The 27,072-nt window shown below is 43.0% G+C and overlaps 1 protein-coding gene across 1 annotated transcript in view; it reads left to right on the top strand.

Annotated features, from left to right (window-relative positions):
- The first annotated feature begins 282 nt into the window (after positions 1 to 282).
- klf7b (Kruppel-like factor 7b) overlaps positions 283 to 27,072 on the top strand; it is an 81,012-nt gene continuing 54,222 nt past the window's right edge. The window contains exon 1 of the mRNA XM_047600772.1: positions 283 to 774. Coding sequence (XP_047456728.1) covers positions 673 to 774 — 102 coding nt within the window. The 5' untranslated portion in view covers positions 283 to 672. The remainder of the gene's footprint in view (positions 775 to 27,072) is intronic.

Here is a 27,072-nt window from a genome sequence, read left to right as displayed (position 1 = left end):
CCTCTAAAAATAACTCACCCCCCTCACTCCCGCCCCCTGCCGGACCGACAGCCTCCTGCAGCCAATGCCGCCTCTGCGTCCCCGCAAGCCCCGCCCCCTCCCTCTGTCCCAGCGCCTCCTTAATTGGACGCCAGTGACATCATCAACCCTATTTACCTTATTAGGTCACGCATGAAATTGATTGACAGGTGGCTCCGCCCCTCCCCTCCCCTCCCCTCCCCTCGCCTCCCTCCCTCCCCTCTCGCTCCGCTCGCCTGGATTGCAGCGGGGTCCAGTCTCTGCTGCTGCTTGGAGGAGCAAACCTGGCAACCTGGCTACTTGCGCGGAGACCGATCGGGCAATCTGGCAATGCGGAAATAGATCTGGCACCCCGGAGCCGTACCGCGGAGAGAGGCGTGACGGAGCGAGCAGAGAGGAGAGGGGATTTTCACTGACAAAGATAAAATAATCATCACTTTCTTTCCTCTCAGCTTTTTTTTTCTTTTCTTTTTTTAATTAAAGTGCGCTCAGGTGCGCTCGTCTGCACCGGCTGGGGATTATTTTTTTTTTTCCCCCAGCGTTTGTTTCTTTTTAATTTGTCAAGTCAAAGAAGAAGGAAGAAGAAGAAGAAGAAGTGCGTTTTTATCGTTTGGATCCCGGACTTCTTTACTGACTTCTTGTTTTGCATCAAGCATGGATGTGTTGGCGAATTACAGTATTTTCCAGGAACTCCAACTCGTTCATGACACTGGTTATTTCTCCGCGATGCCTTCCCTGGAGGAGAACTGGCAGCAGGTCAGAGATGATGCGTTTTCTATTCTGCTTTTTCTTTTTTATTTAAAAAAAAAAGGGGGGTTATAAACTGGGATGAAATATCCTGCCATGTGCGCGTTGGTGTGTGTTTTTCTTTTATGTGGTTTTTACTGTTTCGCATCAGCGGAGCGCTCCGGAGCGGCAGCGTAGTTGCGTCTTTTTTTTTTTTTTTTCGCTCACATGGAGCACGGCGAGGTCCGCTGACAGGAGAAAACACACGCACACACAGAAGGAGGAGTGGGGTAAGGGAGGGAGGGGGAGGAGAAGGGGGAGGATACAGGCAACGTTACGCACTAATGGCACTAATGGACAAACAGCGTTAAAAAAAAAGAAAGAAATAGTAAAAAAAACGCTCCAACCTTACGTTTACGCGCACGAATGCACCTTACTCCTACTCAAGGTTTATTCAAAACCCCCGTGGTCGTTGATTTAAAAGCGAGAACGTGACGATATTGCGGCGTGGAGCTCCTCATGGTGATGTTCAGATTTTTAACTTGAGCCTCAGAATGATCCACCAGGTTTTTCAGTGCGGCTGGATTCAACTCTGAAACGCTGTTCCTGCTCCTCCAGCCATTTTTAGAGCCTGACGTTTTTGGAGATAGTAGGGTTTCACCTGGCAACATCCAGGGACCGTAAAGTTACTCATATCTTTTATATATATAGATATATTTTATTTTATTTTGCCTTTACGCCAAAATGAAAGAGGTTTGGTTTCCTGTAACTTTCCATTAAGACTTTGGGTGATTCGTCCCGTCGTGGTCCATAAATGTTTCATAAATCTGTCAGTTTGTGTAACTAACACAGCTCAGACCCGTGAGTGAGGGTGAAGGTGAAAGTGAAGCGATCCTCGTGATATTTGAGTATTTTTTTGAATCCTGGAGCGTGATTCTGTTTTTAGTGTGACTGATGTGATCGATACAGCCCCCCCCCCACCCCCCCCTCCCCCCTCTGTCTCTGGTGGCAGACGGACAAACGCCTAATAGCAAGTGACTTCTTCTTAAATAATATATCCACATCTGCCACTGTTTGTTTGCGGATAATCCTGCTGAATAATACATATCGCACAGAACATACAGTAGACGCTGCATGAAATGAAAAACCTTAAAACCTCCACTGTCGCTGAATAAGATATTGTTTCTAAAAAAAAGTGATATTTCTCCACACGATTAGACCACATGTGAGTTTTTTTTATGGTCTGGGTTAAATAGAAGCTGTTAATTAGAGGCCGCCCGAGTTTTATTTGTGTTCGTATTCCATGAACCACAACAACTAAAGTCTCCTTCGTGGCAAAAAGGTTCTACTCAGATGACACAGGGTTTGCTCCATTGTGTGTGTGTTTGTCCTCACACACTGCTGAATGAAGCCCAAACTGCGTTTCTCCTCTCGTGACTGTCTTACTGACACCAATTCACACGGTCTCGTCCTATTTTTAGCGCAAACAGCTCGTCATTTCGTCCCCTGTAACCTATTTCCCCCCCCCTCGTCTTTTATCATATTGTTAATTGATTGAGGGTGTTCAGGAGTGAAACTAATTAGGGTCAGTCGGGTGGTGGTGGTGGTGGTGGTGGTGGTGCAGCAGTTTTCACTCCTCCTGTTTGGTCAGGGCACATTAGCTACTGATTTCCTTGTAAATGTTTACTGATCAATACATGAGGCACAAATTCAGAAAATAAAGTGTAGCTGAACCCACAGTGTCATGCTTAGAAATATGTGTGTGTGTGTAAAGATTTTCCAGTATTATCTTTAATATAAAGACTAGCAGATTACATCATGTATAGTTTTACTCTATAAATCAATAACCCAAACCCTGGTTAATACTTGCATATGTTACAGGAGCAGACCCTCACACTGCCCTCTGGTGGACAGGTTTTAAACTACAGCACACATTTACATACATGCACCTTTAAGATATTCACGCCTGTGTTCTCATATTACATATGGGAAGCTCCTTAAATGAACACGAAGGTTTCTCAAGTTTAAAGAAAACTTGACAATTGCTGCAACAGAAAGGGTTGTTGGCCATGTTTGTCAGGGCTAGTCCACGCGACACCTCCCATAGACGGAGCTCAGCTACCATGAGTCATCTTCTCCTGGTGACCCCTCAGCTGTGATTAGCTGCTTGGCTTTAAGTGACTTATACCCACCTACCAATCAGTGACATGTAGCAATGACACGTTAGAGGCTTGTCATACGGCAACGTTGCAGCTGTTTAGGAGTTGTTACCTTGGATACGCTGGTTAGCTCTCATAGCTCACAGCTCAATAGATGTTTAGCCTGACTTAAAACACACAGTGAATGCAGGGAAAACACTAATCCAGACTGTTGCCGCCTCTGTTTAAATGGTGTTATGTTTTCCATGTTCAAGATAAAAGTCCATGTAGATGAACCATTGTTGTGGTGCTCATAACCTTGTAAGTTGGGATTTATGATTAAGTCTGAGGTCATGAGTTGTGAGTTTTATGGTGTTTTCACAAATGGTGGAGGTAAATGGTCAGTAATGTACTCTAATCTGATCATATAGTGTTTCCTTAAATATTTATATGTGTCAGGAAATGTTCTCATGTCATTATGTCATTACATCTCCTTCATGGTGTTGTTAGCATGCTAAGCCGTTAGCCTCAGTTGCTACTAGATGCCAACTGTGTCCTCAAAGCAACGTTCTCCTGACTTTAGACTGATGTTTGCACTTGGAACCCACTTCCCATGTTATAGCAAGGTTTTATTTGAGTTCAGCATCTGTAACCGCTGCCTTCCACACGCTTTAAAGTTACGTGCATGCACAGTGCACAACAAATCATATGTGATCTCACTGGAGCCCTCAAACAGTAACCCTGCGGATTTTTAAGCTACTTCTTTTTTAGCTTCAAGTTTTGTTTCTCATAAGATAATGTGCTCAGACAAGGGTTGTTCCAGCCGCAGCAGCAAATAAGTTCCAGTAACTCCACAAGACTCCACCTGCACAGCTGAGAGATGAAGCTTGTGAAGAAGTTGGAGAGATGGTCGTGTTTATAAGGAGCCGTTGACTAAAGCATGAAAATTAGAGTATTTAGATTTAATATGCAGGAAGATACGCGTGAATGGCGCTTTAGGGCTGCTTATTGTTTAAGTAGGCTAATTTTTTTTGCTAAAAGCTTCTGTCACCTTGATGTGAAGTTCTTTTTGCGCACTAATAGTCAAGACATAATGCACAGTGTTAATGAGCAATTAACGCCGAATCAGAGTTTCCCTCTGATCTGCATCAGTTGCGTTCACTTAAAGTCTGGATATCCTCGTGGCTGCCTCTCGCTAATTAACCGGACGCAACATTAAAGCCGACGATTCCTTCGGTGCTTCCACTGTTTTTGTGCGAAGCCAGGCTAGGCTAGGCTAGGCTAAGCTAGGCTAGGCTACGCTAAGAGATTTCTTCCTCTGACTCCAGGTCATGACAAAGCACCGATGCAGCATCCAGAAATGTCAGGGTGGGGGCGTCCTGCAAATGTTTTGTGGACGTGGACGGTTTCGGGCACGTGGTTCAGTTTTTACTCGGGACGGAAAATGCTGCGTTATTGTGGACGGAGGGCCAAGAGTGAAAGGAAAAGATGTGTTTTGTCAAATTTATCTGCAGTAGCGGGCGACACAGTCTCAGACAGAGAAAGACACACACACACAGAGAAACCAGGCGCACATGCATTTTTTCCACTCTTGTTCCTTCTGTCTCCCTCTATCCCCTCATTCACTCCATCACACACACACACACACACACACACACACACACACACACACACACACACACACACAGACACACACACGCTTGGCTGGCATGCACTAATGGAAAGCTATGGTCTGGCAGGACTCATCCCGCCACTTTCGACAGTAATTGGCCGTTTGCTGTCAGACGGACAGAACAACACACAGACAAACAACACACACACACACACACACGAGGAACCTGATTTGTGGGTGTCATTTATCTTTTCTGAATGTCCTTGTTCCTGGTCTTTGTTTCCTCCCCCGTACAGGCTTCTTTTATCAGCTGCTTTGCATCATGGCTAAACATGTGGAAAACACACACAAATATGCTCTCCCTCCCTCCCTCCCTCCCTCCCTCCCTCCATCCCTCCCTCCCTCCCTCTCCGGCTCTGGCCTGTCTGTCAGCCTCGTTGCCTCTGACAGTGTGAGCCCGTGCTCTGCGTGTAATTGCCGCATCTTTGCAGGTTCGGGATGATGTGATGGGCTTTAGGGATTTATGTGTGTGTGTGTGTGTGTGTGTGTGTGTGTGTGTGCGCAGAGCGGAGAAGGATCAAATGGCGAAGCCAGACTTCCCAATTAGATGTAATCCATTTATTTCAAAGCAGCGCTACGCCGACGTCTGATGAATGGGAGGGGGGAGAGCAGAGAACAGAGGGATGATAAAGGTGAAGCGGAGGCAGAGGTTTCGGTTTCGCGTCGCCGATCGGGGCCGATGCTCCGCGTCCAGGTCTCCGGCCTTTTATAAAGCGTCCGACTCTCACGGCCTCTTTCTCATCTCGTCCGCTCGTTTACATGCTCGGCGTGTCTGTGCTTCTTTTCAGGGCTGATTGATTTATTTGCCGGGGCGTCGTTAAAGCAGCCGCGCCAGACCGGCCAGCTCTCTGCGTTACTGAGATACAGTGTCTCCATTAGGCACCGGGCAAGCCCCACCGCCCTGCATCTTTTTTTAAAGAGCGCGATCGATCAGGAGGTTACCTGTGATCGCAGTAATTCGTGCAGGTGGAACCGTCGCATGTCGTCCCGTTTAAACCCCCCCGCGTCTCCTCTAAACAAACGCTCACAGCTTTACCCGCCGCTGTGCTTCACGATAAATCAAACCGTTCAGATGCAGTGACAAGAAGTGGAGACTGGAATATTCCTTTAATTTGTCTTGTCGGGTAGAATGTGTTCTGCAGTTACGCAACATCCCATTATCAAGCTCCATCGTTTCCAATCTTTGTTGACTGTTTTAATATGTCCAAATTCAACTGTAAATCATTAAATAACGTAAACACGTGTGCTTATTGGATGTCCAATAAAGGGTTGAAATAATGATGAAAAATGACAGATTTAATTCTTTTCATGCTCTTTGGCGCCACCTGTGGCAAGAAGTGGTAACTGCAAGTATATGTTTGAAACTTCACTTCCTAAATATCCAGACAGTGTCATTTAAAGCAGGAGTCTTCAACGTTTTTCAGGCCATGGACCCTCAAACTGATGGAGAGATTAAATAGGGACCCCCCCCTACCTACTATATGTGTTCTATATTAAACTCAGCCTGGGCTATTTATAAATATAAATTATTATTATGTATTTGCATTCAATATAAAGCTTTATGTGTGCAACAGTAAAAGACAGATAAAGAAAATAATGGACAGATTCAAGTTTTATCTTCACCTGAGGATTGAATAGGCTCTTGGTCAGAATCTTGATTGGCTCAGCAGCGATAGGGGGCGGGGCCTAGTGTCTACAGGAGACTTAGATTGACAGGTCTAGTGTGGTGCTATATATATATATATAAATCAACCAAAAGCTTTGCGACGCCCCCTGCAGTACCTTCGCAGACCCCCTGTTGAAGACCTGTGATCTAAAGAATATCGTGACCAGATAAACACTATCTTTGCCTTTTATCTCTCTCATAAAGACGGTTGATGGATGCACCATTATCTTACTTTTTATTCCGTACGACTTCACAGGCGCCCGGTTCCCGAACACTGTCATTAAAAGCCCTTTGATTTAATTTAATCCGTGGGCCACAGGTTCACCTCCGACTTTGCCGCCTCATTTGGTGACAGCAAATGTATTTAAATTTAAATCTAACCGTATTTGTATGTATTCAGTATATATACAGCAGTAGCGCATCCGTAAGGATTCTTCTTTTGCAATGAGGTGGTGACAGAAGCATCAGTTTGGGTTCAGCGCTCAGTGTCGTCTACACATTAAACACCTCGACCTGTTCTAACAAGCTGCAGCTGTGCAGTTTCTGTTACTCCCCCCTCTGCTTCTCATCTTTTTACTAACCTGTTAACCTGCTGCATGGGCGGTTGCATGAACTGAGTTTTTCTTTTTCTCACTCTCTATGTTTCCCCCCCTCCTTCCTATCTCTCTCTCTGTCTGGCTTGAGGCAGGCCCAGGGAAGTTTGACAAGATAATGAATTGCCATGCATGCTGCAGTTTTTCACATTTTACAGCCCAGTAACTCTCTGTATGTGGGGATGGAGGGAGGGGATGGAGGGAGGAGGGGTGGAGGGAGGGATGAGACAGAAAGAAAACACCGGTAGACACAATCGATGGGGAGGGGGGGGGGGGGGGGCAGGGGGGAGTGTTGACCATAGATGGTTGACCATCTATTTTAACTGCATCTTCCCTTTGTCTCTCTCGCCATACATCCTGTATGACCACGGACGCACACACACACTCTGAGTTATGTAATTGTCTGCGGAGCACAGCTGCTTCCTCATAGTCACATCAGACACACACACACACACACAAAAAAAAGAAAAGATGAGGGAGAAAAACTAAGACCGGACAGACAAAGATTAAAGACGCTACTGAGAAATGAGACAAAGAAAGACGGAGGGAGAGGAAGAGATGAGCGGGAGGAGGCGTGTGTCGGCTGCTTATGTAATAACTGTTACGAATGTCAGGATGTGTATGTTTAAAAAGTGACTTGGAAGCATCGGCTGGAAGTTTGAGTTGTGTTACTTCCTTGTTGTGCGCCAGAATTAACATAAACCAACAGACAAGAGAAGAAAAAAAAGACGTTGGTTCCAGTTTTTTAATTACTTCATTTACAGCTGCACTGTCATTGATGACGTTCATTACATCCGTAGCCACTGATCCTTCGCGGTATGTTAAAAGTAAAAGTCAGTCTTTAGATTTAGAGCAGAGAATGGAAGCATTCGGACATCGTTTGAGTTTTGTCTCATTGCTGATTGGTGCTCAGGTCTCACTGCTGATCATGAGCACGACAGCAGTGGTGCTTTCCAGTTCATTTCACTGTCTTTGCTAATCGCTGCAAGAATACTTTCAGAAAATAATGGGGTAAAACTTTTAAATGGTTCATCACTGATATATATATATATCAGAAAGTTTAATTCACATTTTACTGCCTTTGAATTGTAAAGCATTACATTACTTTAATGTGGATTTTGCCTCCTCAACAGATCTTCTTCTACATCCAGTAGAAGCTGATGTGAAATAGTAAAATGACTCAGCTCAATGCTAACAACAGTACAATGTAATGGAGCAGCTGTGGCTCATGGTTCAATACATATTGTGATAGAGATACTGTAGTTGTGTTCATACTGGAATCAATACAGCTAGAAGCTACTACTTTATATTGTAACCGAACACTTAAAGAAAGCTGCACCACGTTAGATGTTTCTTTAAATTACTTGTGCTATTTCACGAGGTACAAAGATCTTTTGGTTTTGGCACAGAAAGTGAACTTAACTATGATGTTCTTCGTGTCCTTTTCGCTGACAAACTGAAAATAATGAGCATACGTCCGTCTGGTGAATGAAGAGTCTGACTCTGCTGCTGCTGCTGCTGTCGTCTTCTCCCCAATCAGCTGTTCTCTAGCTCTAACAGGAAGTTAACATTTTCTCCTCTGCTGACCTTCAAATTGTACCTTCCATTACTGCGTTACAGCAAAAAATAATGCATTACAGTAATTGCATTACTTTTGTGATGCGTTACTTCCAACACCAACACTCCTAATGACTTTGGGCATCTTGTATTTTATGCAGTGTCACCAGTAGATGAAAATGAACCTCTAGCTGCGTCGTCTTCAGAGATACTTCACTCTGAGCGAAGAGTTCATTGATTAATCTAAGATACACACTCTCATTTAAACCTTAGATGCACCATATTACTGGGAAATAAACCTACATCAGAGATTTGTTCACATGTGGAGCTGGATAAAAGTGGTAAACTTGTATTGTTCCTTAGCTTAATCAAAAGTGCTGCAAGGAATTTGCATCATTTATTCAGATGTTGTGGCTGTAAAAAATTACAAAAAAGAAAAAGAAAATACAGCACTGATGCATGTTTTCTTCTTCTTTTTTTTTATGGTGCAGGTTCTCGTCATTTTATTCTGCTCAGATTGAACTCTGGTCTGTCTGTGTGTGTCAGCCCTGTGATTAAGTGGTGACCGGATCAAGACGATCCACCTCTTGCCTCCTGCGTGCTGACTAAGTCCACTACCCACTGTGACCGAGCGCGGTTAGCTTTACAGAAGCTTCCTAAGCGGATAATTGCAAAGCACACACCCTCATTAGTGCCGTCGATTGGCTGCTCGTTACCGTACGCAGACATTAGAATTCAGCGACGGTCACGAGTCAGAGGCTCAGAACGTCTGGAGCTGTAAAACGAATACAGATCTGTAAAAAAAACGACGCCTTCAGGCACAAACACAGCTCTTCACTTCTTACAGCGTGGAAGCCGGCGCCAATATTCCCCCTCAATATGAGACGCTCTAATCACTGCACTCATTCATTTTCTTTTTCTTTTTTTTATCTTGTCCCCAAACACACACGGTTATTGTCTTTTGCTCATAATTTGAAATCACTGGAGTCAAACGTATACACACACACACACACACACACACACACACACACACGCTTGCCTGGGAAGCCATAATTCAGTAAGTGAATAAGGCATTCAGTGTACGGTGGCAGAGATTAGATAAGAAAGTGAGCAGTCAGACTGCCGCGGCAGGAAAGCAGAACAAATGAACTGCACTCGTGATGGAGAGAGCTTATACTGTGAAAGCCATAGCCCTGATCTTTCAAGATGAGTGGTTTTCTATGGAGGGCGACTCTCCAGCACTATTCACCGCGGAGCCCGATTACTACAGTTTACAAGGAGATTTACCCATTCATCTCTTCATGCTGCAAGCACACGCTGGATGTCTGCCGTTGTGAAGTGAATCATCTTGTTATATGACTTGTTGTTGCATATATATTGATTTTCATCCCTGTTTATGAGAGGAAGAGTCTGGCGGGTTTGGGAAATGGACGTGATGCACCACCTGCTGTCGCATGTGTTCTCAGATTCTTCTCTGGATTTCAGGAGGGCGTTTAGCGTAGCTTAGCACAAAGACTGGAAACGAGGGGAAACTGCTAGCTTAGCTCAATCTAAAGCTCAAAAACACTGCAAAGCTGCTTCATTTGGACTTTATTGACCTACAGGGGGAATTGCTTAAGACATAAATGAGTGGTTAATTGTATTAGTGTGTTAGTAAGTAAGATGCTAATGTTTCCCAACAAGATAATAACATATTTTTGTGGCCAATAAAGCAGCGTTTAGTCTGCTACTACAATCAGTGCACTCGCTCGCACCAAATGAATCTATAGTACGTTTCATATAGCGTGAGCTTTGATTAACGTTTCAGCGACTGGTTGATTACTGATTAGTCAAGTGGCAAACAATCAATTTTACAATCTGCTATTATTTTAATTTTTGCTTACAGTGACTTGCAGCCCGAGAATTAACCGTTCCGCAAAACAGCCTGCGACACGGTTTGCAGGTCTGACGGGTTAAATAAAGTCTCACGTAATGACAGTTGTGCCGTTCAGTCTGGTTGGTGACTAAGTAAAGTCACCAAGTAAACACGGCTCCATGATTTCACAGCCATCAATTATATGTTGGATGTCATCTTTTCAGCGGCTGTACATTAAAGTAGGCTACTCAAACACATCGTCTGTGTTGGAAACGTTGCGCTAATTGAATGATTAGATAACAGAAAGTAATTAATAATAAGCTGTTTGACGACGCTGGATTGTTTCGTTGTATTTTGAAATTATTTCAGAGCCGAACTAGAGCGACTGATTTGATTCTTTTTTTAACCTGAGAGGAATCCTCCTGATGATCACAGGCTGAACTGTGCGGACACACACACAGACAGGTGTGTTGTGTTGTGTTGTGTTGTGTGTGTTTGTGTCTCCACATCCTGCTGAGCCAGTGTTTGCAGACCAGTTGGCTCAGGGATGAAGCCTCGTGACCTGGCTCCCTTCCATCCTTCTTATTCTCTCCTCGCCCAGCTCTCTCATTCTCTCTTTCTTTTATTCTCTCTAACGCCATCCCATTATCTCCGCAGCGTTCTTTTGTTTTTGCACATTTTAAATTTTGCACAGTCAGAAAACGCGAGTTCCTTTTTTTTTACAAGGAATCTGAAAAGTCCAAACAGCCCAAAGAGTTTTTTCCTCTGGATTGATGTGGAAAAGTTGATGTGTCACACAAACGCTGATGGAAATTCGTTTTGTAAATGAACAGTGACAGTGTAGGACCTCCTGCTTACTCAGTTTTCTTCTTCTTCTTTCATTCCTGCAAGATTAGAACAGAAATCCCCAGAAATGGCACCTGGTGTTGGACCAGATGAGACTGAATGTCGTTCGTTAGAGCAGCATCTGCAGCTCTTTTTTATGATGCCGTTTGGTATTTTCTGAAAGTTTTCCAACACATCTAGTTAATTAAAAGCACACGGTTTTAAGATTTTATGTTTTACGCCGTTTGCCACATCTGGCCGGAAACGCACCCTCTTCCCCCTTTCGTCCAGTCCACTGTGCTGAACCAACAGGCACCGGGACACTACGCTGCACTCGTGTTGTGTGTTTGGGCAATGACATCATTCATGGTGAGCAGAGGATGTTGACAGTGACACAGGAAATGAGTGCCTGTGTGTGTGTGTGTGTGTGTGTGTGTGTGTGTGTGTGTGTGTGTGTGTGTGTGTGTGTGTGTGTGTGTGTGTGTGTGTGTGCGCGCGCTGCCAAGGCCGAGCGCTGGCAGGACACCATCCAGGATACACTCAGACATACCACTGCTTTCACAAAGGTTTTCTGGAATAATGTGAAAAAGTTTAAATAGTTTTCATAACATGCAACTTGTCGCTAAATCACGAGTCATTAGCTGCAAGGTTTCGAAGTTTTGCATATTTAGGAAACAATAAAGTCAATGATCTGCAGTACCTCCGCAGGTTACAAGGATTATACACTGCACTTATTTTAAACATTAGTTTTTACAACTCTCACGCTCCTACGGGACCACTTTATGGTTGGCATGGCAACTGGTGGTTGCCATTATGTCACATCCTGTTTCTACAGCGTCCAATAACTAAAACTTGTCCAAACTGACTCTTGAGCGTGCATTAACATTATGTTAACTACCTAAAATGACGTCCTTGTTTTAGATCCAAGTCCCACCCACTACCATGGAGGGGGTGGAGCTTATGGCCTATACTGCTGCCAGTCACCAGGGGGAGCTCTACTCGCTTTGGCTCCACTTTTGAGGAGCAGTTCCGCCATCCATCTTTAAATAATTGTAAATCTCTATGGTCTAAAAGTCAAAAACGCAAACATCAGGTTTTGAAAAGGTGGCGGTGACGTACATTTTTATCAGACAACTGAAATTACGCAAATACCTTTTCATTTTTCCTGCTAGGTGAGTTGTCCGTGTCGTTTTCTCCGTCAGGTTAAATTCAGCACAGATCAGGTGAGAGATGATTTCAGGAGCAATATTTAAAACACTACCAGTCAAAAGTGTGTCATTGAATGTATGGAAGCCCCAAGAGGCCATACATTCATACATATTATCTCCTCCGTTTGCCTGCGATAACGAGTTCCTCCATTTTTTCAAGACCTCGAGTTATTTATGTCGTTATTTCAGGAAAGCAAAGCTTTGTTTTCTCAAAACAAACGTCTCACCTTACAGTAGACCAGTTATATTAGGCTATTATTTTGCTACGTTATAGTTTTAAGGCCATAAATCAGTCAGCGTGATGGAACTCTCTCGAACTGAACATACTGAGATCTCGAGAAAGCGAGATAACGAGATAAATAATAGAAAACAGAGGGCATTAATGAAAAATAAATATGTGAGCGCGTGGCCACTTGGGTCGTCCATAGAACTGAATGAGAAGGTGTCTCCAAACTTTTGACTTGTAGTGTATTTCTGATTATGAGACCATGGGGGAGTAAATTATAGCCTGGCAGGCCGCCATAGTATTAACATCATACAGGAAACTGACACCTTTAATATCTTAATACTCATTTAAAAGGACTTGTCAACACAGCGGCCATGTTTTACATCAGGAAAAAGTTAGTGTACAAGAAAAAACAAGAAGATTTTACAAACCATGAAATGATTTAATTTTAGTTTACGATGTTCAAATGTCACCAAACCGCACTCAAAGTCAAAGTTGTGTTTTGGACGCAGGGACATAACACAGTGACGCTCTGTGAGGTCTGAGCTGAGGCAGGATAACAGGCAGCGGTTGCAGTGCAGTGAGTGCGTGCCAGTGTTTCACTGTGCCTTTGTGCACGCATGATCGGATACGAGTGTGTGTTTGCGTGTGCGCAGAGTGTGAAAGTAAATGGGTCAGATGCAGCGGAGGAGGAGGAGGTGGATGACCTTGGGAATTTGTCCTGTTTTTCTCCGCGACTGTGCCGACGCGTCTCTTTGTCTCGGGTCGGGGAGGGAGGAGCGCGACAACTCGGAAACAACCGATCGTGCACAAAGCTCGGGTTTGTTGACGGAAAATGAGTCTCCTTAAAACTGTTCGTCTAATTACCAATTACACTGAAGCGTGACGGTGTTTTCTGTAATTGGAACTAAAAAAAAGAAATAACTGTGAAAAAGAAACAGCGGCTGTCTTGGGTGTAATAATATCAAACACGAATTCGTTCTCACTTCACTGGTCTTTCCTTCAAATTACAGAACCGCTCGTACTTGGTTAAAACTTAAAACTGGATCATATGATAGTTGGCTTCATCTGGTGTCTCATCTCCGATTCCTCCTCTTCCCATTGATCCTGGATTATCGAAGTAAAACGTAATTGATTGGAACATGCATTTAAGCATCATATACTTACACCCACCAATCAGCCACAACATTAAAACCACTGTCAGGAGAAGTAAATAACATTAACCACCTTGTGACAATCCAGTGTTCTGCTGGCATTCATTCATATGGATGTTACTTAGAGATGTACCACCCACCTAGACCAGACCAGACACCCCCTCCTCATAGCAATGACACAACAGGATGCACACAAAATCCTTAGCTTAGCAACAACTCAAGAAAACCTGAAGAACTTGACAAGGTGTTGACCTGGCCTCCAAATTCACTAGATCCCAAACTGATCAAGTGTCTGTGTGATGATCCTCAACCTGTAGGACCCAAAGCCCCCCAGCAACAACATTCTGTTACCGGACACCCACAGGTATCCATTCTCTGATGACCTACACAATATTAGGCGGGTGGTCATTTATTCTACCTACCTATTTGAAAAGAAAATACCATCAGTGAACCCACGATTCCACCTGACGCTCTGATCTGTCTGTCATCATCTATCATGGTAAATAAGTTGGAGGAACCAGTGCAGACGATGGCGTTTCCTTGTCGTAAACATTTTGGGCACTGACATACGTCAAGCAACTCTATCAGTTGCTCCCATTGGTTGTTGCATCAATGACGTTGCCTCAAAGTTGCGAGTAGTTCAACTTGTTACCCATCCAGGCTTTTTCTTTAACGTCTTCAACGTACCATCCTTAACTGAGACTCATTTTTTTTATTATTATTCCTTCAGTATTTATTCAGCTAACAACGAGAGTTAACTCCTCATCAGGACTGGAAGTCCTAAATCAGGCCAGCTGTGCCGCTGTTAGTGGACAAATGTTTTATCTTGTCCGGCCCAACGGTGCCGTGATTGCTATGCTGGGATATGTGGGTCGGCAGCTATTTTAATCCACAGTGTTGCCAGGAATACCTCAGGGAATAGACAAGTGCTGCAGTGTGTGTTTGTGTGTGTGTGTGTTTGTGTGTGTTATTAAATGCATTCCCGTGTCTATGGACGGGAGGGGGGGGGGAGCACGGGGCAGAAAGACAGCAACTACGTAAGAAGAATGTAAGGATGGGAGAAAGTGTGTTAATTTATTAATTTGAGCTGTTGTACACTTGTCAAACAGACTTCTGTTGTTTCGTGAACGCACTCACCAAACCCAGCGATGCCTCTTCCCTCCATTTTCAGTCTGCGCACTGTTTTCCCCCCGCGCATCACGGCTCTCATCTCTTCATAAATGGATAAAGTGTTTCAGACAGGCTGAAGCTCTGCTCGCAGCTTAAAGCTCCATCGTGGATCGGATCAAACAGCGCAGGTGTTGTTATCAACATAGCGTGTCTGTCTGTTGTATTTATGGCGCGGTGACAGCGCAAAGGGAAAAAAAAAAAAAAAAAAAAAGCAGTGATTAAAAATAAATTTGATATCTTCTCACCAGATCCCTGGGCTCCTGCACCGAGACGCCGGAGCATCTCACTGGTTTATGTGCTGAGCGCGTGAAAATAGAAATGACTTCAACGATCACATGTCAAAGACAGGATCAGTCTCTGTCACCACATATATTGACAGAATAGTTAAACTAGTGCTATTTATAAAAATATATATTTTATTATCATTTTGCATTCAATATTAAGCTATTCCTTATCCGTTTAATATAATATGTTGGATGCATGTTAATGTGTGTTTAAAGACATTTTAATTTCTGGGGGAAAATTAAAAAAAATACATAAAAAATATCTAATCAACCAAAGATTTTGCGATCATGGCTGTTTATCTTCCTTTATATGTGATTTCAAAGATACAACGCACTTTAATTCATACTAATTCAGATGGTAAACTTAAATAACTAAAGTTATTATTATTATTCTTATCGTAATATACGTTTGAGAGCTTGAGTGAGAGTTTTAGTGCTTCTTGTTAGACCTTCAAAAAAATCCATATAGCACCTTCACAATGATCTGCTGATAATCTTCACATTCTTTTCACTTTCCCGTGTTTTCCATTTTAATTTCTCCGCTGTTGTTTGGATGAATGTGAGTGTCAGACCTCCGCCATGTGACGGGTGCGTCGCCTGTAGACACTGTATAGACACGACTGGAGAAGGTGTCTGGCAGCACAAAGACGTGTTTATTCACAGCAGCGTGGACCTGACCTCAGCTTCCAGTCGGTCGAAAAAAAGCAAACTTCCCTTCGATGCCGGTTGTAGACACGAGTCGGGGAGCGTCAGGGAGAGAGGGGACATCTGAATTATTTAAGGATGAACTGCAGGACACGGAAAAGCGGAGTGTTTTCTCTTCTACCCCCGAAGACTTCCGAACGCGGGGGAGATTTCATCGGCCTCGTCTGGCGACGCACAAGCGCTCGCGCTCACAAAGGCACGATTTGTATGAGTCATGTGTCCAGACGCTTTGCTCTGCAGCAAGGCCAATGAGATCAGTGACTTCCTCAAAACACAAAAAAAAACCTCTGGTGGTAAAAGAGACAGAGAGAGACCCCGGATGAACTCTCCAGTGAACAGAGTAAACACTTAAATGCCTCAAGCTCTCGTCTGAACTTCAACCCACAGTAACACTTTTACTGAAAGCAGATAAAATATCACATGCTTTTTGATTCTAATATCTTATCATTAGGATGATAAAGGTATGCACTGATAGGGCTGGGTTGTATACCGGTATTTTTTTCCGTTATGATATGAATTTTTAATATACAGATGTATTTGATTGTACCAAACACACATGGTGCGACTGTGTCACTGTGACGTGTGGTGAAGAAGGAAAGGTCTAAAAAATGAAGCGGCAGAACGAGAAAAAAAATGGTGTTATGTTGGTTGATTGTCTTTTTGTTTTAGGGTGACGAGACGTCCCCGATGTCTGGGGACAGTCCTCATTTTGGATGACCTGTCCCCCGGCTAAAGCTGTCCCCAATTTCAGCTTTCTATGAATGAGAAAAAAAATGTTGCGCGCAGACTACAGTTATTACGGTAGCCAGTCGCTCTGCTACTGAGACATAACAGTTTAAATATGTTTAGATGTGAATAAATATATCAAGATAAATGAAACTGGGATTGTCCCTGTTTCTTCATTTCATCTTGATATTTATTATTATTTTGTATTTTTTATCTCTGAGCTGTAAATGTTCCCAGATTTGCTAATACAGGTCCATGCAAACCAGTTTTACTACTAGTGTGGGATTATTCATCATCACAGTGAAATTGTCCATCCTTAGTCAATCTACTGCAATTAATTAATTAATTAATTCTTTAATTCCTCTCACAACCAATGGAAAATGTTGTGAACACGTGATTATGCATGAAAAAAAAAATTACCGTAATAGAATTTTTAAAAATATCATGATACATTTTTGTTCATACCGCCCGGCCCTATGTACTACTATGTTCTACTCAGAAACTAATGAATATCCGCAGCAGAGATGTAGATATTAGCAGCACTAGGATGAGTGTCCCTGTGCCGAGGACGTCGTCCAACGCGTTATCGATCCAGTCTTTGCTTTATCGATCCCCACGGATGCTAGTATCGGTGCTACGGCTAAGAACAAGCCCTCATATCTGTAGTATTGATTCTTCCGGGATACATTTGTCCTCCCATAATACAGAGGGGCAACAAATTAAAGGAGTGGCGTTGAATAGACCAGCGGAGACACCTTCGCCTCTGTGCGAGGCGCGAGGGTCAATGCTTCGCTGTCGCTTAAAATGATGCGTCTCAGGTGGCAGAATCCGCTAATTGCAGGGTTGCATTCCCCAACCCTCCCCTCCTCTTCCTCCTCCTCCTCTTCCCCTCCTCCTCCTCCTCCTCCTCTATGCTGGAGTGTCCTTGGGCAAGACAACCCAAACCCGAAGTGGTGCTCGATGGCGGGTGACCTTGCGCGGCAGCTCGTGTATGAGTATTGAGTGAATGAGTAGCAGTAAGGTGCAAAAATTGGTACGTAAGTGCAAAGCGTTTATGTCAGAGTGGATGAACACCTGTGCTCTTCACTACACTCATCACAACATCAATTAAGAGTCATTGTCATTTGCGTTCTGTATGTTGGAATAAGTGAATAACGTGTCCTCCTATAAAACATCTGGCTGTGTCTCTTGGTGATTAAGGTCAGTACGGGCCAGTGTATGTTTTGGTCATTGGATTTTCCGTTCAGAAAAGGATATTAAAAAGCAGAGCGGTTATTTGACTTTGATTTTGAAATTTAAAAAATAAAATTCAAGGCATTTTTCTTTAACACAGACGAGAATGGACAAAACATGTTCATTTTCTGTTTCTAAAAACAACTAATAAAATCGTTAGAAGACTGAAACAAAGGGAAGTTGCCGTTTTTCAAAGTAAAAGCACTTATGAGGACGGTACTGTGTTTCTGGCCAAATATATATCTTCTATGTGTGGTTTCTGTGGCCGAAACTAAAATGTCTCTGACTCTGATGTTATTTTTGACGTGGCAAAACAAATTCTTGTCATCTGCAGAAATCTCTGCACACATATAGTAGCTAGTAGCTAGTAGCTAACTATTCCTGGTTATATGTAGTCACACAGCGCTGTCCTCATACGTGCTCTTACTTTGAAAACGACAACTTCCGACCGCACAATATGGAAAAACAACAGGAGCTTTTTTTGTTTCTGTCCTTTAAAGATTTTCTTTTTTCTTTTTATAAACTTGTTTTGTTTATTCATTCTCAACCTCGATAAAGAAAAATGCCTTGAATTTCAATTTAAATTTTTCAATTATAAAATGAAAATCAAAAAAATTCAATGACCAGAACACACACGGATCCATACGTTGTTCCACGTCATGTTTTGCAAATGTGAAACTCTGCTTGAATTTACAAGTGTATTTGGGTTTTTTATGAGATCTTGACATATTGACAGCCGCTAAGTGCGCTAGCTAATCCATTCAGCTGTGCAGATGCCCCTTAGTTGTTCATTGACAGATGGGTTGAAAATAAATGCGCGTAGTTGGGGCATTGTGTTTCACAGACAATCTGGCATATTTAACTTATCGATCAGTGTGTGACGATAGGTAGGATGAAAGTAAAAAGTAAAGGGCCACATTTCCTGTCAGGAACATTATAATGAGGAGACGTTTTGAGACGACAGGTGAAACCAGAAGTGTTAGATTAGGCAAAGACTCTACCTTTCAATTTGGGTTCAGTCTCTTTCTTCTTTCTGAACCTTATTCCAAGTGCCCTGCACAGAAAGATTTCTCCCCGTCTGTCAGTACATTAGGGAGAAAAAAGGAAATATATGCCTCGGCCTGATGGGTAGTGTTTTCTCTGGCGTTGTGGCGCGCTTCATCTGAATTTAATTTGCGTGTGCCGGGGACGAGACGAGAAAAATTCAAGACGTCTGAGTTCCTTGACGTCATAACAGCTGACATAAATTATTCAGAATCTGTTGTTCCTGAAGCTTGTGCCGCGTTCAAGTCGCCGAATTTTTCCAACTTGTGACATTTTCAGAGCAGTTTCTGCTCCGATAGCGCTCATCCTGACAGGAAAAAAAAAAAAAAAAACACACGCTCAATTTTTTAAAATGACTTGACATCACATTAATGAACGCAGGCTATGATTTAGAACATGACAGCTCAATTACTAATCCTGATAATCTAATGGCTGCCTTTGATATATTTATATTAGACGGATGGAGACAATGAAGTGAAACAAGCCGAGCATAAAGGAAGGGATCAGCTGCTGTTGCTTCTTAATGGATTGACCCTTTCTGTGTGTGTGGGGGGGGGGGTGTTTGATGGGGTGGGGGATGAAGTCATTGCGTAGTGTGAGCATGCGTGCCCTTCTTTGTGTGTGTGAAATAAAGGCTGCTGGGATTGAGAGTGTGTATGTGTGTGTGTGTCTATAAGTGATGACTTCATTCGTTATGCATTTATTTATGATCATTGTTCCACCTCCAGCAGTGTGTGTGGGCTCAAGGTCTTAAAGAGAAGAGACTGGAGAGAGAATTTCACTTCCTAGTTCTACTGCAGCGGCTTTTTAGACGTGAAGTCAACACATGGAAAGGCATAAAACTGTGTCCACCGTTGCACTTGGCACTTTATTACGTACACCTGTTCAATTTCTTGTTAACACAAATAGCTGCAGTTCGATGCATTTCTGCATGTAGAGGTGATCAAGTTCAAACCGAGCATCAGAACGGGGAAGAACTTGAACGTGGTCTGGTTGTTGGTCTGAGTATTTCAGAAACTGCTGATCTACTGGGATTGTCACACACAACCATCTTTAGGGTTTACAAAGGATGGTCCGAAAAAGAGAAAATATCCAGTGAGCAGCAGTTGTGTGGATGAAAATATCTTGTTGATGTGAGAGGTCAGAGGAGAATGGACAGACTGGTTGGAGATGATAGAAAGGCAACAGTCACTCAAATAACCACTGGTTCCAACCAAGGAATGCAGAATACCATCTCTGAACGCACAACACGTCCAACCTTGAAGAAGATGGGCTACAGCAGCAGAAGACCACACCGGGGGCCACTCCTGTCAGATAAGAACAGGAAACTGAGACTACAGTTCACACAGGCAACACTGGACAATAGAAGATTGGAAAAACATTGCCTGGTCTGACTTGTCTTGATTTCAGCTGCAACATTCAGATGTCAGGGTCAGAATTTGGCATAAACAACATGAAAGCATGGATCCATCCTGCCTTGTATCAATGGTTCAGGCTGGTGGTGGTGTTGTAATGGTGTGGGGGATATTTTATTGGCACACTTTGGGCTCCTTAGTACAAACTGAGCATGGTTTAAATGCCACAGTCTACCTGAGTATTGTTGCTGACCATGTCCATCCCTTTATGACCACAGTGGACCATCTTCTGACGGCTACTTCCAGCAGGATAATGCACCATGTCACAAAGCTCATACCATCTCAAACTGGTTTCTGGAACATGAAAATGAGTTCACTGTGCTCCAATGGCCTCCACAGTCACTAGATCTCAATCCAATAGAGGAACCTTTGGGATGTGGTGGAACGGGAGATTCTCATCATAGATGTGCAGCCGATAAACCTGCAGCAACTGTGTGATGCTGTCATGTAATTATGGACCAAACTCTCTGAGGAATCTTTCCAACACCTTGTTAAAAGTATGACAAGAAAAATTAAGGCAGCAAAAATGCTTTAACCCTCAATGAAACACTTGGAAATTTACAACCGTAGAGTAGCTACCATTGCAGGGCATAATTTCTCATTTTCATGCAGAAAATAAAAGTCAATTAAATCACCAAATATAGTTCCTCAGCCAGTAAAGGTTTAAGGCTGAACTGTTTTTGAAAAGAAGCCTGTTCTGACTCATTCCCTGTAGTGAAAGCTGTTTGTGTGACCCCGGTGCAACCTCACTATTGGCAAGAGAAAAGAACAACACAAAGGACTGATGATGATGATGATGATGATGTCTGTTTATGTGCATTGTGCTTCATTTTTAAATATACTATCATGTGGAAACTAAGAGGAAAGTGTTTTTTCTCCGGCAACAAGCAGAAACATGTGTCTGCCAGGTGATGTGGTGTGAATGAAGCCCTGGTCTGAGTCAGGACCCTTTGTTGTGTTTAAATGACAGAATGACAGCGTGCACTTTGTAGACCCAACACAATCTAATACACGCAAAAGAAAGCGGGTATTTCTTTCCCTCGAAAGTCATCTCAGCAAAGCTGCGCTCACTTCAGGTAATTTGTTTATTATAATCCCCGGCTGACGCCAGTGGACGTTCCAGGCTCCGGTTGCCTAGGTTACCCTCTTCCACGTAAACATTTCTGGGAATTGTGTGTTTGTGAGTTGTCGGCAAACCGTACCCGACGCTCTTCACCGTGCCGTCGCCTCAAAGCCGAGATTGATCTAACGCGGTGCCCGACCACTTCTTCATCACCATCATCCGCGAGAAACCCCTTCACCGAATTTCATTTCGAGGCGCGGCGTGCGACATTGTTCCCGTTTCCCTTTTAAGCCGCGCTGAAATCAGCAGCCTTGTTTAAGCGGAGATAAACTACAGCTCGGCGCCGAGGATTAATTCACTCGGATGCGCGGCTCGGCAGTAACCCGAGACTTTTCCACTCGGATCGAGTGTTGATTTAAAGCGTCTCTCTCTGCTCCTCTGCGATCTGTAAACAGTTTCACCAAACAGCATCATCAGGCGGGTCAACAGCGTTGTTGACTCTCTGCCTCTGATGCACATCAGACGAGCCTCTGCACACTACCACTGCTGGAGAAGTGCAGGAAAAAGCTGCAGCAAGCAATCACGGGAAGAAATAAGTTCTGGGATCCTCTGGGGGCGACGCTGATAAGAGATTTTGGGGTTGGTTGTGTAGCTGACAAAGATCTACTGTTCAGAATGACACAAAGGACGTTTCACACCCTCTCAAATAAAAAGAACAGTAAAGACCAAACTTATTTTTTGTGTCATGGTGAGCAGAGGTGTCTTATTTACTGAATACATGCATATGTCTTAAGATATTCTTCGATAGATGAATTTATATTGTGTTTCTTTTGCATTTGTTCCTAATGCAAAGTATGTGGAGTTCAGAGAGACAAGATGACCGGACTGTGAGGAAATCAGTGGTTTAATATCACGCAAAAAAATATATGTTTTAAATGGTTGAATGTATGTTATTATCATTTCATGACTTGAAAGCTCAAACTAAGTCAAAAACGTACAGGTCTTCAGGCAAAGTTTCTTAATACAGTTTCTCTTTTTCAAGAAGTCAGGCTTCAAGTTTGCAGAACTTAAATGTGCATCAGTTTTCAGACCTCAGGTTTCAGACCTAGGAAACTACTGATACATACAGAGAACAGTGACAAATACAAAAAAAAATAAAAAAAATCATTTTAAATCATGTCACAATCTTAATCCCATATATGTACAGATTAACCTGCAACAGACATGTTTGATACTATATGATAATACAGGACAGTGGTGAGACCAGAGATGTTGTGCGGTTTACAGACGGCGGCTCTTGGAGGAAACGACAGGAGGAAGTTTAAACCATTTTAAACTGAGAGGTTTAAATTTTAGAGTACGTTGTAATTACGTTAGGAGATCAGAGTACGTCAGCGCACAAAGTGTCAAAGAGGATCTCAAAAGTACATCAGAGAAACATTCGTCTCTTATAGTGTCTCTTATAGTATAGTGGCTTCCTCAAGTTAAAAATACACATGACCACTAAGTATGAGCGTTCATGAAGACGACCATAACTGTACATCTCTAACTAAACCACATCCCTGTTACGTGTCACACGCAAATCAGAAAAGACCTAGACAGTCTTCTCCTCTTACATCACTCCAAGGTGCTCACGTCCGGTAAATCACCAGAAGGGTGTAGTAAGTACCTCAACAGAAACACTGTCTTTAGAAATAACACAGTGAGAAGGACGAACAGCAAAACATTCTGAATTAATGACCAACTAGTAAGTGTTCACTTCCACGGCTGAAGATGTTGAGGTTTTGTTCTGGACGTGACCAGGATCAGGAACCAGCACATAAGAGATGTTCAGAGGAGGGATAGTGATATATACCGGTGGAAGGATGCTGAGGTCTAGAGCGTAGGTCTCCAACGTATCGGGGGAAGGAAACCAGTAGTCTGTGGAGGTTCTCAGTCATCCAGGTCATGGATGACTGAGAATTAGCTTCTTCAGTTCAGGTGGGAAGTTGAGGTTTAAACAGGAACATCCCATCAGAAAAATCCTTTGATTTGTTTCCGCAAACGTCCAGAAACGACGATTACCTGTCGTCCGATTGGGGCTACTGTTTATCCCAGTCCTCCTTCTCTATGAACAGTGCTTCAAATATAAAATAAGAGCAGCTCTACCTTGACCGAAAGCCTCTATGTGTAGGGTGACGATACTTCAGCGAGGTTACGGGCTGTGGAGAGTATCATCTTATATGTTCTGGTACAAACAGTCCAGATAACACTCGTAACAGAGTCGCTGACCTCACGTAGGAGAAAGGTGACGATCCTCTGCTTCTGCACGGTTATTACAGGCCGAGTGCATCCAGCTCTATCATTCTGTGTGTGTGTGTTTGTGTGTGTTTTCTTTTGTTCTGCACTCCTTCCCTCTCCCCCCCCACATCTCTCGTCACGCCTTTGTCTCGTCGTTACTCGCCGTGTCGGCCGCTATTCTTCGGGCCTCTCATCGCTCTGAGCAATGAAGATTAGCTCGACACGTGGGACGCGCGCACACAAACGCACACACACACACACACGCGCACGCACAAACAATACAGGGTCTTATTACAAGCTGTTAACCCCCGTTTAAAAGTGCGGCCTGTAAATCAGCTCAATGAAAGGGAGTGTAATCCCTGCCGGACGATTTAATGGTAATCTCCATATCCTGAATAGATTAGACACACACACACACACGCGCACACACACAGACACACACATGTCGTCTGCAGCACTCGAAGTGAAACCTAAATAAAAAAGGAAATATCTTCTTTTTCTTTTCCAAACTTCTAAGCTTTATTTATGTCACCCTCTGTCTGGGTTATTCTTGGCTCTGGATGCGTCTTTATTCTTCGTGCGGTCGTGATGATTTTCAAAGATCAATAGTGATGATGTCTTTTTATAGCGCAGTCGCCTTTTACCTTGTTGTGGCGACTGACAGTAGGCGTGACAGTCATGTGGAGGGCATGGATGACTTTATATTTTTGATTAATTGTGCTTTATTTTTGGAAGTTTTAAGCTGTCACACAGTCTCTAAACTTAGAACGAAGCCCAGATTATAAATTCCACGTTTACGTGGGATATGAGGGTCGGCAGCAAAGATCTGAAGTGTGTGGAAAAACATCAGACTTTAGAGTTAAAATCAGTTCATGCAAACTCATCTGGGCCCGTTTTTGAATTATGTCCATCGGCAAAGTAAAAACATAGGAAAACTGCAGGTTTTTACTATCGAGGCGGCAACACACAGCTTTGATCAGTTAAATATACACAAGATATTAGATTCCTCTGTTATATCGATCTTTGTCTGTTTGAGGTTCTTCTGTGCCTCTAATAAGTGGATATATTAGCTGTAGACTTCTGCAACAGCACACCAGGTTGATTTGTATGCAGTATGTTTATTTAAATGTGTGGCCCGTGCACATGTTTGAACAAGGTTTTGTTAGTGAAGCTAGATAAAAAAAAACCATTTAAATGACTAACCCTATGCACGCTATGCACTAACTGTAACACTACGCAAAGTACACTTATAATAGGTAACACAAGTGACGCCTTGAGTTCACTTCTGCATCAGTGCTGCAGGTTCAGAAATGAGTCACTGTGTAAAACAGGAAGTCCTCCCTCGACAAAATGTCTTTTGTCTTCAGGAGCCAGAATTTTATTTGATCTGGTTGTTTTTTTATTTTCGTTCGTGCGCGACGCTGCCAGATACGGTATCGACTCAGGTCTCAGTCAGAAAAACAAAATTCTTCAAATCGTCCCGTGCCAAATGTTAATTCTGAGATATTTTAAATTGCTGCTTTTTTTTTTTTTTTCCATTACTGCTGTTGGACACAATATTAGAACAAAAAATGCCTCATGTAACTAGACTCTAACGGATTAAAGATGGTGGCGCGAACTTTTTATAATCCATGCGGTCAGAAAATATTCACCATCACCCGTCAATCACGTAAACGCTCGATCCGGTTATTTCTCTCTGGCTGGAATAAATCCATTCTTTCTGCACGCATGCATCACAGATCAGACGAGTTTTCCCGAAACACGGAGGTAGTGGAAAATATGAATGAGTGTGGGCAGTGCTGTGGGAAAACCTGGGTCCGTATTGGTCATCTTCTATATCTCCTATTAGATTTGATTTGATGCTCCACTGCAGACAGAACTGCTTTGCATGCGATAACAAAAAGTTAAGATTCTGTTTAGCTTCCAAGTGAACAATTTAGATAGAGTCTGCATTTGCACTAAAGATATATTGTGCATGTAAACTCATTCGGTGTAATTATTTCTATGTCCTATAATAAAATCAGGCTCCCCCAATCCAGAAGTCAGAAATCTGCAACATCTTGACCTCCACACATAGAGCCACACACACACACTCATATACTGTATCCACCCAGCAGTCATTAAGTGAATGTATTCCTCAGACTGCAGCCTGTCAGCAGTACACCGAGAATGCACCAGGGGTAAGAGTCAGCATGTGTGCTGTAGTTTGCAGCGTATCCTCACGCGCACACACACACTCGCACACGCACGCACACACAAACAAATAAAACACAGTGAGCACAATGATACTGACATCATATATAAACACCGTCATCGTGTACGACGTTATTTAACAGCTTGCGGTCTGCGCGAACGATGCGTCGGTGATAAAAAATCAGGCTCGTTGTTTTGGGAGCGGCAGCTATTTAAACTCAATGAGCGTCACCGACAATAACCCTCGTTTAACTAAGTGACGAATGGGCGATGAGCGACAGTTCACCAAATAACTGCCGGGTGAGCTAATGAGCTCTGTCAGTGTTTAAAAAACAAATAAATAAATAAAAGAAAGAGAGAAAGAAAGAGAGAAAGCTGGAGCAGCAGCTGGATAAGAATGGATTAATAACAACTCCGGGTTTTATTTATGCATCGGTTTATAGCTCACTTACTCCTGGCTGGGACACAGTTAGGAACGTAACCGTATGTCATGGTTTATGTGCTAATAGGCGCTTAAGTTTATTCAGACAATAACACTCTGTGAGGAAGTTGTGTTTGTGCGAACGCCGAAGACGGACTTTAAGGTTTTGTTGTCACATTTTAACGTGCGGGGATTTACTCACTTTTGGAGGCCGCCTCTAGTGGCCATTTGAGGAACTGCAGCTGGATTTCTCCTGAGCTAAAACCATTACATAGACTATTTATTTAACAATGGAATGACATGAAATCATACTTGGGGTTTCCTTACTGTGACTCAGTCAAGGTTAAGCTCTTTATAAACTCATCCATGGAATAATGTGTAAAACTATCATGCATTTACAAATTAGTAAATTAATCCATTTAAGTCAAGTCTGAACTTTTGTCTGAGCTGGAAAAGTTGTTCATTTCTAATTGAGCCTCTGCCGTTAGCATGTTTGTCCCCATGCTTTAATCAGAGGCCTTTTAATGATTAGTCCAAATGATTCCACCTCTAGAGTTTAATTATCCACCGTTCTTTATTTGTTTGAGCTCTTTATCCCTTCTCTGCTGAGCACCTTTCATTTATTTAAGCCTTGATGGCTTTCGTGATGACTTAGACGGGACTTTTAATTTATTTCCCATTTAACCTGACCCATATCACCATCACATCAGATTGGAGGCATCGTACACCTGCTGTTTTTTTTTTTTTTTTGCATTGGACCAATTCCAAAGCACCAGCTTCTTACTTTTTTAAATCAATCCTCGTTGCTCGATGCTGGATGTAACAGCGCGGCTCTAATGAGCCTCCGTAACCTACATGCTCTTGTTCTTCCAATCCGGATGAAGGGTACCAATCCGGTGG

This window comes from Mugil cephalus, chromosome 12 (genome assembly GCF_022458985.1).
Source record: "Mugil cephalus isolate CIBA_MC_2020 chromosome 12, CIBA_Mcephalus_1.1, whole genome shotgun sequence".
Lineage (NCBI taxonomy): Eukaryota > Metazoa > Chordata > Actinopteri > Mugiliformes > Mugilidae > Mugil > Mugil cephalus.
Note: the sequence above shows the minus strand (reverse complement) of the source record. Positions and strands in the feature narration are given on the sequence as shown.